The sequence below is a fragment of the Sinocyclocheilus grahami genome, unplaced genomic scaffold, assembly GCF_001515645.1.
Source record: "Sinocyclocheilus grahami isolate Dianchi unplaced genomic scaffold, SAMN03320097.WGS_v1.1 scaffold224.1, whole genome shotgun sequence".
Classification (NCBI taxonomy): domain Eukaryota; kingdom Metazoa; phylum Chordata; class Actinopteri; order Cypriniformes; family Cyprinidae; genus Sinocyclocheilus; species Sinocyclocheilus grahami.
Genome location: NW_015505403.1, coordinates 304,696 through 324,597, shown reverse-complemented (window position 1 = coordinate 324,597; position 19,902 = coordinate 304,696). Strand labels below are relative to the sequence as shown.

General features: G+C 39.5%; 1 protein-coding gene across 1 annotated transcript in view; it reads left to right on the top strand.

Annotated features, from left to right (window-relative positions):
* Window positions 1–19,245, top strand: part of LOC107596892 (cilia- and flagella-associated protein 45-like) — a 31,700-nt gene extending 12,455 nt beyond the window's left edge. The window contains exons 6-11 of the mRNA XM_016287750.1: window positions 920–1,098; window positions 1,197–1,326; window positions 1,429–1,575; window positions 17,402–17,515; window positions 17,711–17,904; window positions 19,182–19,245. Of these exons, the coding sequence (XP_016143236.1) occupies window positions 920–1,098; window positions 1,197–1,326; window positions 1,429–1,575; window positions 17,402–17,515; window positions 17,711–17,904; window positions 19,182–19,245 (828 nt within the window). The remainder of the gene's footprint in view (window positions 1–919; window positions 1,099–1,196; window positions 1,327–1,428; window positions 1,576–17,401; window positions 17,516–17,710; window positions 17,905–19,181) is intronic.
* Window positions 19,246–19,902: the final 657 nt, after the last annotated feature.

Here is a 19,902-nt window from a genome sequence, read left to right as displayed (position 1 = left end):
TATTTCTGGGGAAACTTTTTCAAAGGAAAACACAGCCATGCATGTCTCTTTGCTGATCGGTCTCGGTGAATCAGCAGCATCCACAACTGAATGGAACAAAAAGTGTTGAACTTGAAAATTGTTTATGCGCGAGTGCACTTGCTAAATGAAGGCGGATTGTACAAAATGGATAAAAAAAATAAAAAATACCGTTACGCGAGGGAGAGACGAGGCAGCGCAGATCGCACGTATCATAAGTGATTGCGAATTTACCGAACGTGGCACATGCGTGAGTTAACACTGTATGAAATACCCGCAACCTCACACCAAATTTCAGGCCGTGTAGATAGGCAAGCATATATACAAATCATTTAGTAAGCAGAAATCTGAAATTAACCTTAACATATTAAGTTAGAGGAAGATGCGACTGAATTGATGCTTGAAGAATGCACTTCCAGCAGCCATGACAAACAGTTGGCGGTTAAAGTTTTCTATGCTCAATTTCATTTGATGAAAGTCACGAGACCTATTACTCTCTATCCAATCCACGTTGATGGATAAAAATTAAATTAAAATAAGCATGTAACGACCACAAACAGAGGAAAATAGCAGAGTAAAAGTACCGATACATCACTTAAAATGTACTCAAGTAAAAGTACACAATTTTTAAACTACTCAAAGTACAATTACTGATAAAAACTACTTAATTACTGTAACGTGAGTATTTGTAATTCGTTACTTCACACCCCTGTTGGCCACAGACATCGAGGCTGTCTCATTTAAGTCATGTTTAAGAAAAGTAGTCATGAGACCTCCTCAATGACATATGCGGCTAACAAATGTGACCACCAGAGGACGCAGCCTCGGAAATGAGATGCAGTGCATGACCCACTTACTGTAATGTTGCCTACATGCAAATGTTGCTTTTGTACTCCTGCAGTTAATTCAGGAAGTGCAGTGCCATGTTGTCCGGGATGCACAAATTCAGGAGAAGAAACAGAACCATGCAGAGTGGCAGGAGGAAGAGAAGAGACTGGATGCCATGATGGAGGTGGATTGTCGCCGGGCCTTAGAAACCCGGGAACAAATTGAACAGCTACTAAAGCAGCAAAGGATTAAGTAAGGATGTTAACTCTCTGTATTCTGTATACTATACAATGCTCTGTATACAATACAATGCACTGTTCTCTGTGGTTAATGGGTGGGTGTTCTTAAAGTGGGAAGTTGTGCATCCTGGATCAGATTCAGATGTGTCTGGAGGAGAAAATGCTACAGAATGAGTTGAAGGAGCAGGAGGGTCAGCAGTTGTTGGAAACCATGGAGAGGATGCAGATGGAGGAGCTCAAGGTACATGCAATGAATCTCTAGATCAGTTGAAATTATAAATAGTCTACTAACTCACATAGATAAGTATGTGTGAGTTCATCTCTGTGTGTGATATTATCACAGGCCATTGAAAGAAAGAAGGAGGAGCAGAGGAATTTGCTTCAAGAGATTCAGAAGATAAATGAAGAGAATTTGCTTGCTAAAGAGCAGAAAAAGGAAGAAGAGAAATTAGCAGATCTGCGAGCTGTAGAGTATACACGTAAGAAATTGGTAAGAAAAGTCTTTAATGGCTTTCTCACTTCACATCTTGCTTCTTTCGTCACCCACCACTGTAATGTTAAAGGGGTCATGATGCTGCAAAAAAGAACATTATTTTTTGTATTTGGTGTAATGAAATGTGATTATGCGGTTTAAGGTTAAAAAAACACATTATTTTCCACATACTGTACATTATTGTTTCTCCTCTATGCCCCGCCTTTCTGAAACACGTAAATTTTTACAAAGCTCATCGGTCTGAAAAAGCGAGGTGTGCTGTGATTGGCCAGCTATCCAGTGTGTTGTGATTGGCCGAATTCCTCAAGCGTGTGACAGAAATGTTACATCCCTTACCATATTGTGATGCTTACGGCAACCACATGTGATGACCCCAGGCTGGACTCCGCTTCGTCCACGGTGAAAGCCGTTCCAGCGATCGACAGAGCAAAGTTGTTGTATTTCCTCAGCGACCAGCACGGGTCAGCTCTAGGCATGACGAAGCAGATATCATCCTCTTTTGGAAGGCCAAACAAAGTAGTTTCACTTTCACAACGAAGCACACAGCACCTTCACGACACGGGAGCAGCGGCAACAATACTACAGCGAGAATAATTTATGCCTTCTTTCTTTGCGTGAACATTTGGGCAGCGTTATGCAAATCTTCCCAGATAGTGACATAAGGTGCGCTCGACTTGAAGCTCCGCTACAGACGGCAGTCAATGAGAGTAGCCGCTTGCAGTCGGGGGCGGAGGTGAAAACGGAGCCGTCAAGCCGGACACTTTCTGCTCCCGTTAGTGATGCTCCCGCTGTGTTTGCATTCTCTATCACAGATGAAGTGAATTAAATGCAATATTTGTCAAATACACAGACGTTTCAGAAACGTTTCCATGAGCAACAGAAACACTTTTTATATACTGCTTAATACAGCGCCATCTGTTCAAGAATCTCATCGGTCTGAAAAAGCGAGGTGTGCTGTGATTGGCCAGCTATCCAGTGTGTTGTGATTGGCCGAATTCCTCAAGCGTGTGACAGAAATGTTACATCCCTTACCATATTGTGATGCTTACGGCAACCACATGTGATGACCCCAGGCTGGACTCCGCTTCGTCCACGGTGAAAGCCGTTCCAGCGATCGACAGAGCAAAGTTGTTGTATTTCCTCAGCGACCAGCACGGGTCAGCTCTAGGCATGACGAAGCAGATATCATCCTCTTTTGGAAGGCCAAACAAAGTAGTTTCACTTTCACAACGAAGCACACAGCACCTTCACGACACGGGAGCAGCGGCAACAATACTACAGCGAGAATAATTTATGCCTTCTTTCTTTGCGTGAACATTTGGGCAGCGTTATGCAAATCTTCCCAGATAGTGACATAAGGTGCGCTCGACTTGAAGCTCCGCTACAGACGGCAGTCAATGAGAGTAGCCGCTTGCAGTCGGGGGCGGAGGTGAAAACGGAGCCGTCAAGCCGGACACTTTCTGCTCCCGTTAGTGATGCTCCCGCTGTGTTTGCATTCTCTATCACAGATGAAGTGAATTAAATGCAATATTTGTCAAATACACAGACGTTTCAGAAACGTTTCCATGAGCAACAGAAACACTTTTTATATACTGCTTAATACAGCGCCATCTGTTCAAGAATAAAGTTCAACGTAAATATATACTATTTAAATACTAATAAAGTGGGGGTATATATGCTTTCATGATAAACGTGACTAAATATAACATTGTGACTACAGTAAAAAAGCTTTTAATGTTCTAAAAACTCAGATTTATGAGTAGTATGACCCCTTTAAACTAGGCCTTTAAAATCAGAGGCAGACTCTAGTTTTTAAATATTTTTTTTTAAATAAGTTTCTTTATAAAACACACAACAGACAATGAAAAAATATGAAAAATAACAGATACAGAATACAAAAAAAACAAACAAGCAAAGATTTACACGCGATTATGTAGGCCTATAGTTTATGTGTGAGGTTGTGTTGTGTGTGTGTGTGCTTATCTGAATATAATTACACTGTATATGTAAAGAAGGGTGAGAGAAGAAAAGAGAAGAGGGGAAAAAGTGACTTTGGCCCATCCATCCAAGCTGTCCAGCTGCAAGAGCCCCCGGTTCCCACATCTATCAAACATCTAAATAAATAACACAAGAAGAGAGAGAAGATATATTTATCTTCTGAAATGATGAACACATGTGAACGTATATGGACTTGTGGACATAAGTTGTAAATGTCCCAAAACCATATTTCAGCATGTGATTTTAACATTTAACTGCCCATGTGAAATCCATGTTTTTTTTTTTTTGCTGTAAGGAAATGAGTATATATATATATATATATATATATATATTAGGGATGGGAAGATTCCCCGATTTGCTCGGTGCATCTGTAAAAAAAGTTAACGATGCGATGCATCGGTTTAAAAAGTGTGCATCGGCTACAAGTTGTCATTTTTATCGCGATGCATCGTTTCTAACATTTGCATCGGTAAAAAACTATTTATTTTTATATAATTACTAGTGGATGCGCTATACTTTTATTATTTAGAAAGTGACCAATAATCTGTCACCGATATTTTATATGTAGATTGATTTCTCCTCTCTAAACTATTTCTCAAGCGTGTCTCTCATCACCACTGCTGCTGCGTGAATATGATGCATCACAACACTACGGAGACGGTAGACCAGAGGAAAAACTGGGATTAAAGTCCAAAACCTGACTTGAAATAACCTAACAAATCAATCGGGGCTAAAGCGGTTCCATTAAAGACTAATTAAATTCACGCACTCTCACTAATTTGTGCACGTTTATTCTTAAACAGACCTTAATGTCAATCATGGATCAAATCGATCCACCATGACAAACAGCGAATATATCTGTGCTGTTTAATGCATTTGAGACGTTGTTTTCCTCTTCCTGCTGGAAAATGAAATCAGCATCTTCAAAAAGCTGCTCAGCAGAAGGAAGCATAAAAGGCTCCAAAATTTCTTGGTAAACGGGTGCAGTGACGTTGGTTTTCAAAAAACACAATGGACCAACACCCGCAGATGACATTGCACCCCAAATCATCACAGACTGTGGAAACTTAACACTGGACTTCAAGCAACTTGGGCTATGAGCTTCTCCACCCTTCCTCCAGACTCTAGGACCTTGGTTTCCAAATGAAATACAAAACTTGCTCTCATCTGAAAAGAGGACTTTGGACCACTGGGCAACAGTCCAGTTCTTCTTCTCCTTAGCCCAGGTAAGACGCCTCTGACGTTGTCTGTGGTTCAGGAGTGGCTTAACAAGAGGAATACGACAACTGTAGCCAAATTCCTTGACATGTCTGTGTGTGGTGGCTCTTGATGATTTGACCCCAGCCTCAGTCCATTCCTTGTGAAGTTTACTCAAATTCTTGAATCGATTTTGCCTGACAATCCTCATAAGGCTGCGGTTTTCTCGGTTGGTTGTGCATCTTTTTCTTCCACACTTTTTCCTTCCACTCAACTTTCTGTTAACATGCTTGGATACAGCACTCTGTGAAGAGCCAGCTTCTTTGGCAATGAATGTTTGTGGCTTACCCTCCTTGTGAAGGGTGTCAATGATTGTCTTCTGGACAACTGTCAGATCAGCAGTCTTCCCCATGATTGTGTAGCCTAGTGAACCAAACTGAGAGACCATTTTGACACAGCAGGAGAGGGGCAAAAATGGGATAGGCCTATAACTCTCAAACTAGATGTTTTTAATTAAAGGGGTCATATGATGCTGCTAAAAAAACATTATTTTGTGTATTTGGTGTAATGAAATGTTTATGCGGTTTAGGGTTCAAAAACACATTATTTTCCACAAGCGTGTGACGGAAATGTTACACCCCTTGCCATATCGTGGTGCCCTGTCCGGCCGGAACGGCGAGACAAAAACATGAAAACCCATTATAAACGAGGCAAACGAGTGCGGCCGGCGGATTCGACGAAGGAACGTCCGGCGGGCTTGCGGCAACCACATGTGACGACCCCGGGCTGGACTCCACTTCGTCCACAGTAAAAGCTGATCCAGCGATCGACAGCGCGAAGTTGATGCATTTCCTCAGCAACCAGCACGGATCAGCTCCAGGCATGACGAAGCGGATATCGTCCTCTTTTGGAAGGCCAACCAAAGTAGTTTCGCTTTCGTGATGTAGACATGTGGGGGCATGTTAGAATGAGCCGTTTTAGGTAGGCGTAGTTGTCTCAACTTTTATAAAGAAAATCTCTTTGGATTTGAGACTTTAGTCTTTGCAACTTTACAGATCTTCTTTATGCACCAAGAGCTTGTAACACTCCAAAGAGAAAGGAAAAATTGAAATCGCATCATATGACGAGCCCTCTACGAACACTTTGGCAATTGAATCACCATTGGCTGGTAAATTTTTTTAGTTTACTCACCAGACTGATGAGATATATATACAGTGGGGAAAAAAAGTATTTAGTCAGCCACCAATTAGACAAGGCAGGTTGGATCCATGCTTTCATGTTCTTTATGCCAAATTCTGACCCTACCATCTGAATGTCGCAGCAGAAATCGAGACTCATCAGACCAGGCAACGTTTTTCCAATCTTCTATTGTCCAATTTTGGTGAGCTTGTGCGAATTGTAGCCTACGTTTCCTGTTCTTAGCTGACAGGAGCGGCACCCAGTGTGGTCTTCTGCTGCTGTAGCCCATCTGCTTCAGGGTTCGACGTGTTGTGCATTCAGAGATCGTATTCTGCATACCTTGGTTGTAACGAGTGGTTTTTTGAGTTACTGTTGCCTTTCTATCATCTCTAACCAGTCTGCCCATTCTCCTCTGACCTCTGACATCAACCAGGCATTTTCGTCCACACAACTGCCGCTCACTGGATATTTTTTCTTTTTCGGACCATTCTCTGTAAACCCTAGAGATGATTGTGTGTGAAAATCCCAGTAGATAAGCAGTTTTTGAAATACTCAGACCAGCCCATCTGGCACCAACAACCATTCCACATTCAAAGTCACTTAAATCCCCTTTCTTCCCCATTCTGATGCTCGGTTTGAACTTCAGCAAATCGTCTTCACCACATCTAGATGCCTAAATGCATTGAGTTGCTGCCATGTGATTGGCTGATTAGCAATTTGTGTTACCAAGCAATTTAAAAGGTGTACCTAATAAAGTGGCCGGTGAGTGTATGTATATATATGTATATATGTGTGTTTGTTTGTAAAATGGCACAGTTTTATAAATATCTGAAAGTACACTCTTAACATCAGTCAGTCAAGCATTATAATATGATAATCAATATTATTTAAGGATAGAACTTTAGTAATTAGAATTAAAACTTGATAACCAAGTATAAATGCATATTAGTAATTTTAACTGAACTTTTCGGACTGGTGGTGGTGCTTTTTTGGTCATTCAGTGTTTCTGTAAAAAAATTAAAAATTGGGGAAAAACTAACAAAAATACTGATAAGATAATAATGATATGTGATGATAATGATTCATGAATATTAATCAGGTTGTGTGCGTTCGCTCGAACTGATTTGCTGAAATCAAAACAGGGACGATAATAGGTGAGCGCCAGCCAATGAGATTGCCGTTTGCGCATACGTTCCGCCTACTACCAGAGAAAGTGGTAGTTCTTAAAAGCTGAATAATTCCAAAGGAACTCCGTTATTTTGACAGCAAAATAAAACAATGAATATCATTTACATGTAGCGCACATAGGTAGCTCGTCAATTCTTTCTCTCCCTCTCTTGCTGCGTGTGTGTGAAACAAAGCGACGGCGAGTCGTGCACCTTCACACTAGAGTTTACGGTACGTTAAATATAGGTGCGTTGCACATCCATTCAGATGAACTGAAAAACAGCACAGATCGCTTGGCGGAGACTGATGTATTTGAGACAGAGCGGTCTCTGATGTGTTCAGTCAGAGAGTGTTCGGCGAGTGAAAATATATCTGAGCTAAACTTATACTTAGCCTCCAACTCACACACTGGCAAATCAAATCTGAAAATTTATTAGCAATTGGCTAATATTAGACATAATTTAGTCGCCCAGAGTGAATATTTAGTCGCATATGCGAGTGATTTACTCGCAATGTAGAGGGTTGCATATGACCCCTTTAAAGGAACACCTTTACAAGTTAAACTGCAATAACCAAAAACATGTTGACACATGACATTTAAAGGTCACATATTTTACACATTTCTGGAGTTTTATTTTAAGTCTTGATGTCCTTAAGAATATATATTTGCAGTATAAATACCAAAAACCATCTCAATATATTTTTACAGCTCCTCTCTCAGGAGCTCTGCTGAGAACAGGTCTGGCCTGTCTAATTAATATTCATAAGCCTCTCTTCTGATTGGCCTGTTGTTTTCTGAGTGACGCACAGCCAGGCCAACCACAGATAACTAGGGTCAGCCGACATCACAGCGCTAGCTGGAGGCAGCAAAACAAAGGGGAAACTGGAGGCGGCCCATTCAAACCAGCGCAGATTCGGCTACATAAGGAACTTAAAATATCATCTTGTTGTGATGTTGGGTGCCAGAATCGATGTAAAACAGCCTCAAATTAGAAATTTGATCGAATATCTGCTGCCACTGCCAGACAAAAAAACAACGACAGCTGTGTTTAAATGAGCAGACTGGATCGAAACGATCGTCAAAAATGCTCGCGTTTGCAGCACACACTTCTTATCAGAAAAGGTTCAATAAAGTATTGTCTTTTGTTGTTATGGACAGATTTCTTGCCATATGTCTGTGTTTCTTGCATCTCACGACTATGTCATGTATGAAATAATGTCTGTGTGCATGTGTATAAAACAACTGACGATTTATATATAATCATTTGTAATTGTATATACATTGTTGTGATTAATTGTGGCTGGAACAGTTAGATGTGATCCACCTCATGGTAACAATCCTGTCAGATCGTCCATCCTTTGAGTGAGAGTGTAACGTTACAGGTCGGCCAATCTGGTTTTGTGGTTAAAGTTAACCTTTTTCGACATGTTTCAGTGTTGTTGTTGCTCAGCAATAGCATGGATGCGATGTTGTATGGGGTTTGGCAAAAGGAGAGTGGGACTGTGGGCAGTGCTCGGGGTGGTGACTGAAGGCGGTGACTGTGTAGTTCTGTCAACTTTTTACGGAAGTCACAATGGTTTGTGAAAAATCACTGCTACTTTATGCTGGCTGTGTGCATTTTACTGTGGACTGACTGTTTTGAAACTTATATGGTAGTTACGTAGCACCTAGACCTCAGTTATCATGAAAAAAGCCAGGAAATTTCAGTTTTGACAATATGGGACATTTAAAACATTAAGGGAGGTATGTGAGATTTTAATGCAGACCATCCCACCAAGTAGGCAGAAAAAGCAAGTTATATTCTGGCAAAACAACCTAAGAACCGTTTATGAAATATTTAATTGCTTTGAAGGTTTAGAAAACCAAGACTTCGCATTGGTTATTTCAGTAGTATGAAAAACAAAATGAATATTATTATAAATCATACAAAGAAAACGAGCAAAGGACACTAAAGCGGTCCATGACTTCAGTCTAATGTGAGCTATGCACTTTTGCAAAAACTCCTATAATCACTGAAGCAAATCAATTGCTTGCATTTATTTTGCACTTTGTTGTTTATGATTATGACAGAATTTATGAATTTATGCTAGGGGTGTGCGATATTGACAAAAAATATATATTTTCTGGGATATATTTTTTTACATTTACATATAATTACATTTAGTCATTTAGCAGACGCTTTTATAGCAGCTACTGGTAGCTAGTGCAAATTGATGAACAGAGGTGTTACATGCGTTCTTTTCGGCTCATTAAAGATTAATCTTGCAGCAGCATTTTGGATTAATTGTAGAGGTTTGATAGAAGTGGCTGGAAGACCTGCCAAGAGAGCATTGCAATAGTATATAACAATAACATAAATATATACAGTCATGTGAAAAAGTTTAGACACCTTATTGAATTCCATGGTTTTCTGCATCGAGACATAATAAAAAATTATCTGGTCCTTGGCAGGTCATAAAATTTAGAAAATAAAATCTCAGATGAACAACAACAAATGACACATCACATTGTGTCATTATTTATTTAAGAAAAATAAAGCCAAAATGGAAAAGCCATGTGTGATAAAGTTAGGACACCCTAAGATTAAATTGCTTGTAGATCCCCTTTTAGCACTAATAATTTGAAGTAATAATTTTCTGTATGACTTTATCACACAGGTCCCCAACCACCGGGTTATGACCCACTACCGGGCCGTGGAAGAATTGCTACCGGGTCGCAAGAATGTTCTGGGAAAAATGTGTATAGATAGGCTATGACACATGATTGTTCTATTTATTCTGTATTTTCTTTGTATGCGATTTGATATGGAGTAGCAATTTGACAATTTCATGTTAAATAAGTAAATGAAAGATTGCTCTGATCTGTCACATATTAGGAGTTAAACAGATCGCAGTTGATCCATAATACTTATGGATGAGACTATACCGTTCGGCACGCATGTGATTCACAGATTAATTTGCCAATTTAGACGTACAAGCTATTTTAAACCACAAGAAGAAGAAACGAAAGAGAGCTCAGTTCATTACTCATGCGCTGTTCTCGCACACAATCAAAGCGCGCCCAAGCATAGAGACGTGTTTCAGACAGCACGGAAATACCAAGTTGAGTATACATAGGCTAATTTTATGTGTGTAGGCCTATGTCAAAAACCAGGGTTTCCGCGGGGTCTTAAAAAGTCTTAAATTGAGTTGTATCAAATTTAAAGCCAAGAACGTACAAGAAAGTCTTAATTATGATTTCAAGAGGTCTTAAATTTGGGGACGGAAAGACCAGAATTGCGACATAGCTGAATGTGACGATTAAACTTCAAAAGGCTAAGATTTCATGAAATAAACATGAGCGCTGCCAGTTCAAAGTCTGGTGCTGCTGCTTTGTGTTCTGCCGTTACCGGGGAAACAGTTATATTTCTACCAAACGCTCCACCTGCTGTCAGAGAATGAATGAGCATTTTCAATAAACATGTAGATTTGTTCAGAGTTAAGACCAATGTGAAAATTGGCCCATATTTTTACCCTGCAAACACGCAGAGCTTTAAATGTGAACTGGTGGATGGATAAGAAGTCAATGCATTATAAAAATCTAAACATAGGGGTGTGCGATATGTATGGTCTGCGATAATATCGTAATTGTTGTTTTAACGATGTGCAATTTGATATTATGAGTATAACACAAAACAGACCTAAAGAGTGCACGCATGCATACATTAGGTGAAGTCTAGTAGGTTAGACTAGTGCACGTGCGCATTTAGAGTGCATTTTTTCACTGCATGATAGGGCTGTCAAAATGGCTGAAGAACTAAATTTGAATTTAGAGTACATTTTTCATTTAAAAACACGAGTTGCAGTCAGATGGGGAAAAAACCCCGCCATAAAGTCTCGAGATATGTTTTTTTCAAAGTTGAACTTGCATTAATTGGACATGGCTTTCTAAACATGCGACTCTCTTGTGCGAGACGCGCGTGCAACGGTGATTGATGTCCCTCTAGAAAATGTGCGAAATATGCGTTCTGTGTGAACGGCTTGGTTTCAGTTTTGACATAAAAAAGATCTTCTCCGCATTTATGTTCTCTTTTCCCGCAATATTTGTAATTAACAACACAGCAGTGCCGCATCTAGTGGCTTCAACTGGATGGGCTAAGAAAAACATTAAAGGGGTCATATGAGCTAAACAGAACAGTATTTTGTGTATTTGGTGTAATGAAATGTGTTTATGCAGTTTAAGGTAAAAAAAACAACATTATTTTCCACATACTGTACATTATTGTTTCTCCTTTATGCCCTGCCTTTCTGAAACGCGTCGATTTTTACAAAGCTCATCGATCTGAAAAGCGAGGTGTGCAGTGATTGGCCAGCTATCCAGTGCGTTATGAATCATCAGTGGCAAATTCTTTAAATATAAAAAACATACTTGCAGTCTGTGAGTCAGAACAGCCGGCATTGTAGTCTACTCTACCAGGATCAGGAAACAGTCTGCTGCACACATCTGAATATTTGGGTTGAAGTGTTCTGGAACAGTGTTGTAAATACAACTTAGCCACTGATTTCTAGTCATGTCCATTGTTGGCAGGCCAAACAAAGTAGTTTTGCTTTCACAACGAAACACAGCGTCACACACGGCGGCCTAGAGTGAGCAGAGGCCGGGGGCTAAAGTGAGGTACGGCCGGAGGGCTAGAGTGAGCGAAGGCCGGGGGGCTTGAGAACGGCGCGGCCAGCGGATTCGACGAAGGAGCGTCCGGAGGGCTTGCGGCAACCACATGTGACAACCCCGGGCTGGACTCCGCTTCGTCCATGGTGAAAGCCGATCCGGCGATCCACAGCGCAAAGTTGATGTATTTCCTCAGCGACCAGCACAGATCAGCTCTAGCCATGACGACGCGGATATCATCCTCTTTTGGAAGGCCAAACAAAGTAGTTTCGCTTTCACAACGAAAAACACAGCGTCTTCACGACATGGCGGCAGCAACAATACTACAGCGAGAATAAAAGTTACGCCTTCTTTCTTTGCGTGAACATTTGTGCGGTGTTATGCAAATCTTCCCACATTGTGATGTAGACATGTGGGGGCGTGTTAGAACGAGCTGTTTTAGGTAGGCGTGGTTTACTCTTATAAAGGATATCTCTTTGGATTTGAGACTTTAGTCTTTGCAACTTTACAGATCTTCTTTTTGCACCAAGAGCTTTTAACACTTCAAAGAGAAAGGAAAAATTTAAATCGCATCATATTTAATATTAAGAGATTTACGTTTTAGACACCATATTTCCTGTTTTGCTCTATTTCTCCAACAAGAATCATTTCAAACACAGCCACAGCGCTGTTTTGCGTCTCTGAGCAACAGGACTGTGAATCATGAATCATCTGTTTAAATGATTTGGTTCAAACACAATGACTCACTTATTAACAGTTACTTACTGCCGCCTACTGGAGGTTTTAATTTCACATTTAAGATACCTTTTCTTTTCTGATTCAAACATCAGTTTTCAATGTTTTATGTATCAAAATATCATAATAGTTTAAAATATAACGTTATTTATGCATTTGTAATTGCAGGTTAAAGTATTTAATGTCCCTCAGAGTTGCATTAAACAGTGTGTAAATGCATCTAAATGACACTTCTAATGCAGCTTCTGTGTTTCCTCTGCATTGCAAAGATACATTTTGTTGATACTGATTTAATTTGCTTGGTAACAACCCAAATGCAAGAATTTGACTCAAAAGATGGTGCACACTTGAAATTGAGTAATTTCTATTACTGCTGTGAACTGACTACACAGAATATGAATAATATCAAAAAATTCATGAGTCAATTATCCACGGTAGTCCTTAAGATATTAGCACAATAACACACTCAGCAAAATATTGTCTAATTATCGTTATCGATAAAATCCCAGAATCGAGATATAATTTTTTGTCAATATCGAACACCCCTAATTTGATATTTAATTGATATAATAATTTATTGATGATAATTGTTTAAATTAATATAATAATTATTACTTTTGACTCATCCATTTTCTTAACAATGGTTTAAAAGCTGAAATGTAAAGTTTTATCATTTTATAAAACTTTGTTTTTGTGAAAACTTATCTGAACTGTAAATTATGCTTTTTACAGTAATTTTACAGTTTAAAATGGTACTATAGACATTGCCTTACCCCGCTCATATGGTATTAATTTTATTTGTGCAGGTCGTAAAAAAGGTCTTTAAAAGTGTTAAATTTGATCTTAAAAATCCTGCAGAAACCCTTCACGGCATTGTCATTCTCTGTGCTTTAATTATTTTTTTCTTGCTTCTCCGAAAAAATAGTCCGATCTGTGACTCAAAAAAACACAATATAATGCGTTGAACCACTATATAATGCTATTATGATACTATATAGTAGCCTAATATATATATATATATATATATTGTGACGAGTCGGCCGCCTCCCCCTAATTATCATCATGGAGTGGGGGTGTGAGAGAGGAGGGGCGCTGAAACAGCCGAGGCTGGCGGCGTGTGATGGGGCACACCTGAACCAAATGGAGCCTCATCACCGCCGCTGTTTAAATGCCGAGCGCGCCTCTCCTCGGGAGACCGGTCTCTTCCCCGTGCATGCACGCTGGTGTCCTTGTGGGTCCAGGAGGGGTGCATAGAGGGATCTCCGTGCCGCCGACGACGCGAGCTACCGGACCCGCGGTCTGGACGAGGGCCGTCTAGCCCCTCCCCATGCTGGGGCCAAGGCGAGAAGGATGCAGCCGCAGTCAACGCAGCCATCTACCAGGAAATTTTAGAGCACTTCATGCTTCCTTCTGCTGACAAGCTTTATGGAGATGCTGATTTCATTTTCCAGCAGGACTTGGCACCTTCCCACACTGCCAAAGTACCAAAAGCTGGTTCAATGACTATGGTGTTACTGTGCTTGATTGGCCAGCAAACTCGGCTGACCTGAATTGTCAAGAGGAAGATGAGAGACACCAGACCCAACAATGCAGATGACCTGAAGGCCGCTATCAAAGCAGTCTGGGCTTCCATTACACCTGAGCAGTGCCACAGGCTGATTGCCTCCATGCCACGTCGCATTGATGCAGTAATTGCATTCATGCAAAAGGAGGCCCAACCAAGTATTGAGTGCATAGAAATGAACATACTTTTCAGAAGTCTGACATTTCTGTTTAAAATATCCTTTTTTTTATATTCTAATTTTCTGAGACACTGCATTTTGGGTTTTCATTATCTGTCAGCCATAATCATCAAAATTTCAAGAAATAAAGGCTTGAAATATTTCACTCTGTGTAATGAATCTATATAATATATGGCTTTCACTTTCTGAAATGAGTGACAAAAAATATTGACCTTTTTCATGATATTCAAATTTTTTTAGACGTACCTGTGTTTATCCACAGCATTTCAGTCAGGATGAGGTTTGGACTTTGACTCATGAACTCATATTCAGTTGCCAGACACTACTGGTACATAAACAGGAGTAGACTCTGTGGGCAGATGAAAAAAAAAGAGCCTTTGACAGCAAACACATCATATTGTTTTGTTGCACACAGGGATACAAAATTAAATATACTAATTTTGGTATAAGGTTGTGATGGTGGTATGGCCTTCTGCCAGACCATACTGGCTTAAAAAACTGAAGGGTGGTGGCAGCAAACCCTTACAAAGACAATAATATTTTTAAACACCAGGCTCCAGAATCCATGGAACCCTATAACAGGACATGATGTTTGGATAATGGTTGGATGTGTGGTACACATTTAGTTTTCTGTGAGTTCATGATGGGCATGCGGACATCAAATTATGTTTTTTTGTTTCTTTTTCAAATAATAGTTGTGTTTATCTGTGGCTTTAACACTCATGTTGTGTTCTGACCATTTTGACCTGGAGAGGATTTTCTTTTTCCTGAAAATTGTAGATAATGCTGGAGTAAAACTTACTGGGCCTCATTTGTTTCGAACGTATAACCGAAAATTGGGCGTATGGTCGTTTCAACGCAAAACTTGGAATTTATCAATATGGACGTGAGCGGTGGCTACAAACAAATCTCACGTCTGGTCTCAGCTTGTGTACGCAAGTTTTTGAGTTACCTGAACTTGCGCGCAGCATAAATATGGTGGAGAATTGTAGAATGACAGCATTTTGTTCATTTTTATTTTCCTAACCGTCAAACTAAGCTCATTAGTCGATCGGTAACCAGTAAGATTAGAATGTCTTTTTTTTTTTTTTGGTTTTAGACAGGGCTTTAGCTTTATATGCGCGAATAGCAGCATAAACAAGACCATGAGGATTCAATCGTCGCATCATGCACCTGCAGCGCTAATGTGAAAGGAGAAAAACAGAAATTAAGTCTATAAAAGGAATAAAATAAATAGGATTACACAAAATATATAATAGCTATAATGGGCTATAATTAACAGATTAACAAAAGGGGGGAAAAAACACTGTGCAACAAGTATAGGCTACGCTAATTTTTGTGACACTCACATTTTATTTATTTTCTTTATATCTTTATTTGATTTAGTTCTACCGTTGCCTGAAATTTCAGCCATTCATCATCAAACTAAACTGTAGTCAACCAAACATAAAAGTTACATTGTTTATTTTAAAAGGTCCACTGTAAAATCAGTGTGCAGCGCCCAAACAAACATTTTTGAGCATGTGAAGGACTTTACATGGATATTAGAACATGAGTGAAGTATATTTGTTGTAGAGTGAGGGGAACTAAATAGGCTTTTAATATACATATAAATTACATAAATTAATGTAGCCTAATTGTTTGCAATTACAAGGTTAACGGGTCTATTTGAAGTAAGATCAATTTCTCTTTCATGAGATTACTTCCTCTTTTCGGGCCAGGTTTCGTTTCTCCGTGTTGTAAACTCTAGGGGAACACACCCCAGGGCCCGGAACACACCAATCTGACGGTCGGCCATCGGGCAGTTTTTGTTCGTCGGCCGACTAAGTTTTCTCAGTGTGTTCTGCACCGTCGGCTGAAGTTGATCCTCGTTGGCTTTTTTTCGGCCGATTCGACATGTTGAATCGGCGTCGGAGCTTGTCGATCAGTCAGGCCATCTAATCATTCTGATTGGCTGTTTAGCTGGCGAACCAGTGCACAAGAAAAAACGCAGAACGGACGTGCTACTTGGCCGTCGGGTGTCGAGCGTCGGCTTGGTGTGATGCTGCCGATGTGAGCCGACCCCACATTCAAATGCCCTGTATGAGGCTGCTATGAACCCTCGATGTGCATTTAAAAAAAAAATTTTTTTTACCAACACAAGCTCCACAGCAGCATCACTAGACTTTGAGAATACAAAATTTCTATGGACACTGCAACAATTGTAATATGGCGTCACACTCTGCGGAACCTTTAAAAAACAATTAGACATATATTACAACTAAAATGTAAAAATGTACAGCACAATTTTAAAAATTACAGCTAAATTTCACTGTTAGATGGTTTGTCTAAAAACATGCATGGATATAATGATGTGTGGAAAATTATTATTATTATTATATTTTTTTTGGATGGTTCATCTGGTTAAAGATTTAATGCACTAGCACTGCTGTAGTTTATATAAGAACACTCTCCAACAGCAGAATTAGGGGTGGGCAATATACTGGACTATTGTCTCTATCGCGGTTACATGCTCATGAAATCTTATCATTTACATGCATTTTTAAGCAGTGCAGTTTACACAAGTTATTTTAAGCCATTGAAAAGCAATCAGCAGTGAAACAGACCTCATTTCAATATATGCGCATGCTGTCTGCTGTTTACGAGCGCTCATAGAGCACGGGAGTATTGAACGCTTTATAGGCCTTGAACGGTTAAATACACACACTTGCATGTGTCAAAATGCCTGTTTTTGCAAGTATCCTTGTAAATACGGTAATATAGGTCTTAAGTAAAAGCAAACAGCTGAGAAAGAAAACACGTGTAATATTGGATCCAAGCAGATCTTAAAGTGACAGCTAAATCACTTTTTAACTGGAATAGGAAGTAATATATTTAATTTACGCAGTGAAGAATATGCCGTTTTTATACATTTGATTACTTTAAACAATGTAACATTTCTTATTTGTTCTACTGTATTTTTTTTGTCCTATTGTTTGTAATTTCTTATTTTTATTTAATCGCTGACTGTTTACTCATTTTCAGTTAGCTTTTTTTTATTTTATTTAGGCTATTATTTGTTTTTTTGTGATATTGACACAATGTATGAGTATACCAACACAAAACAAATAACCACCAATATGTTTAAGTAAGAAAGAAAAAGCATGTGTTTGAACTCTAGGAACGAGAGGCAGAGTATGAAGCTGAGCAGATACAAATCAAGAAAGACAAAGAGAAGGAAGTGGCGCGACTGAGAGTTCTTCAAGAAAGGGACAGAGACCATAAAGCTGAGCAGGTAAAATCTTACATCCTCATAAAAAATGTACTAATGCATATAATTAGAAGTATCCTCTTGTATACCCATGATGGCATAATACATTAACATGACCAATTTAATAAAGCATAAAGCTTATTTGTTGGCTGATCATATTGGAGGCAGTGAAATTTACATTCTGGATTCAAATAAATGAGTTTTTCTTTGAACTGTCAGGATGAGATCAGAGCACGGAGGAACCAAGAAGCGGCTGCAAGGGAATGGAGAAGAAAAGAAAAAGAGCAGACTCTAAGAAAGCTGGAAGTAGAAGAGAAGCTGAAGGCTGCTCGTTTGGAGCAAGTCACTCACAAGGAGCACTTGCTGTCCATTGAAGCTGGACGAGAGAGAGCAGAGTTTGAGAGGGTCCTGAGGTACAAACACCACACTATTAGCATGGCCGTACACAGGGTTTTGGAAACACAGGGTCCTCAGTTTGCTAGGGTGGTTCATGGGCACACAGGTGCATTTCATTTTTGTCTGTGTCAGTAACAAACAGTAAACACATGGTCATGAATGAAATATAGCATTTGGGGCTGGAATGAAAACAAATGTTAAAAGGTAAATGATAATAGAATGAAAACAGCATTTTTAGGTCATCCCTTCAAATTTTGTGCAGAGACCAGCCATTGACGTATGTCATGCACAAAAGCTGCACTTGGGGGTTTCTTGTCAAAAAGAGTAAAATAAAGGAAACAGGTATTAGACTAATAAAGGAAAAAGTTTAAGAAATACAATATATTAAAACATTTGATCCATTTGCAGAAAATATTTTTATTTTAGTTATCTAAATTACTGTACTAATCACAACCTATAAACAACTGTCAAAGCTACATGTTTTATCATGTTCTAGTGTAGGTCTGAGTATATAGAGTGAAATTACTGAAAGTCTATCAGGAAACTTCAGCAAAGATAGCATAAAATTTCACAATACAATAATTCTTAATCTTTTGCCTAGTATGCTGAAAACGGTTGAGTTGTTCATATCCCTGGATATTACTGTTGGTTGTTTAACATTTCTGTTGTAACACAGTTGTCGAATATTAAATATTTAATGTTATTATGTTAGGTCATGCCTCCACACTAGATACAAAAGATCCAGCCCCAGACGCCTGATTTATTTATTTTTTTTAAGTCAGCAAAGTTGTCTATTTCCCAAAACCATTAACAGGATGTCTTGTCTGTGTTGACTCAATAAACACAACTGTTCTTAGCAATTACATTCTTTACTGCTCAAACACGTTCAACCACAGCAGCTCCGTATACAGGACTGAACTGAATTCCAAAAATACCTTGCTAACTCCCAAAATGGTGCTCTTCGCACATGCGCAGAAAATAAAACATAACTTAACAATCTCCCCTCTTTTTCTTTTCTTTTTTTATGTATAACTAGTTAACATTAGAGATTTAGTTTGAATGACTAAACATTGACAAAGCATAAGTAAAACATCATTTCAGTCTTTAAGATGGCAAACGCCTGTGCTGAGAGCTTTCAGAAGGCCAAGTGCAGATGCCCCCTTTTTTGTCAAGCACTTAGCTAGCTGCTCTTTGGTGGCTGACCACAAGATCTGCTGAACAGTTCCAGAGTGTATAAGCTCCTTCATACTGCTGATTTCTAGGCGCAGTCTCTTTTCGGTGACATATTTTGTAGATTTGAGAGCATCGAGAAGGGAATGATTGTCTGTTATACACACAATGGGCAAGTTGTTGCATGAGCAGCCACCAGTGATAATCTCAGAGTAGAGTGTAGTGAGGAAAACTGCACTGTCAATCCCATCTGCAAGTGCCAAAGTCTCTCCTGCTAAGGTACTCCGTACAACTCTCCTGATGCGTTTTGACTGCCAGGATATAGGTGAGAATTTTCCATTTTCTCCCATAAGCATGATGAAATGTCAACCCTGTGTGCCACCATCTGGAAGGTTTCCCATTGAGGAATCACTGTACACAACTAGTTTAACAGAACTGTCTTTCCCTAGGTACTGGAACCTCAAGGTGGCCTCTTCTGATTTTAATTTTCTGATTAGTTTATTTGCACAATGCAGGGTCTGAACAGTAGCATGTTTTGTGTTAGATGCCAAGATGGATGTGTCACACATTATGTCAGGTCTGCTTTGCTTGGCAACCCACAATATTTGTCCAATCTTTGATTTTAACATGCCCATCTCAACGTCTGTCAGTGAAGCTTCACGCTGTGTTGCTCTGGTGGAGTCCACTGGAATGGGTTGCAGATTTTTTTATGTACGTTCCTTGTTGTACGTGTATTTCATCCTCCAGAGAATGTACTTCTATTCCAATATAGCTGAAACTGTCATGCTCTTCCCGTCCAACTTGAAAGGCATCTTTCAATTGAGGAATGATAGTTGTGGAATGCA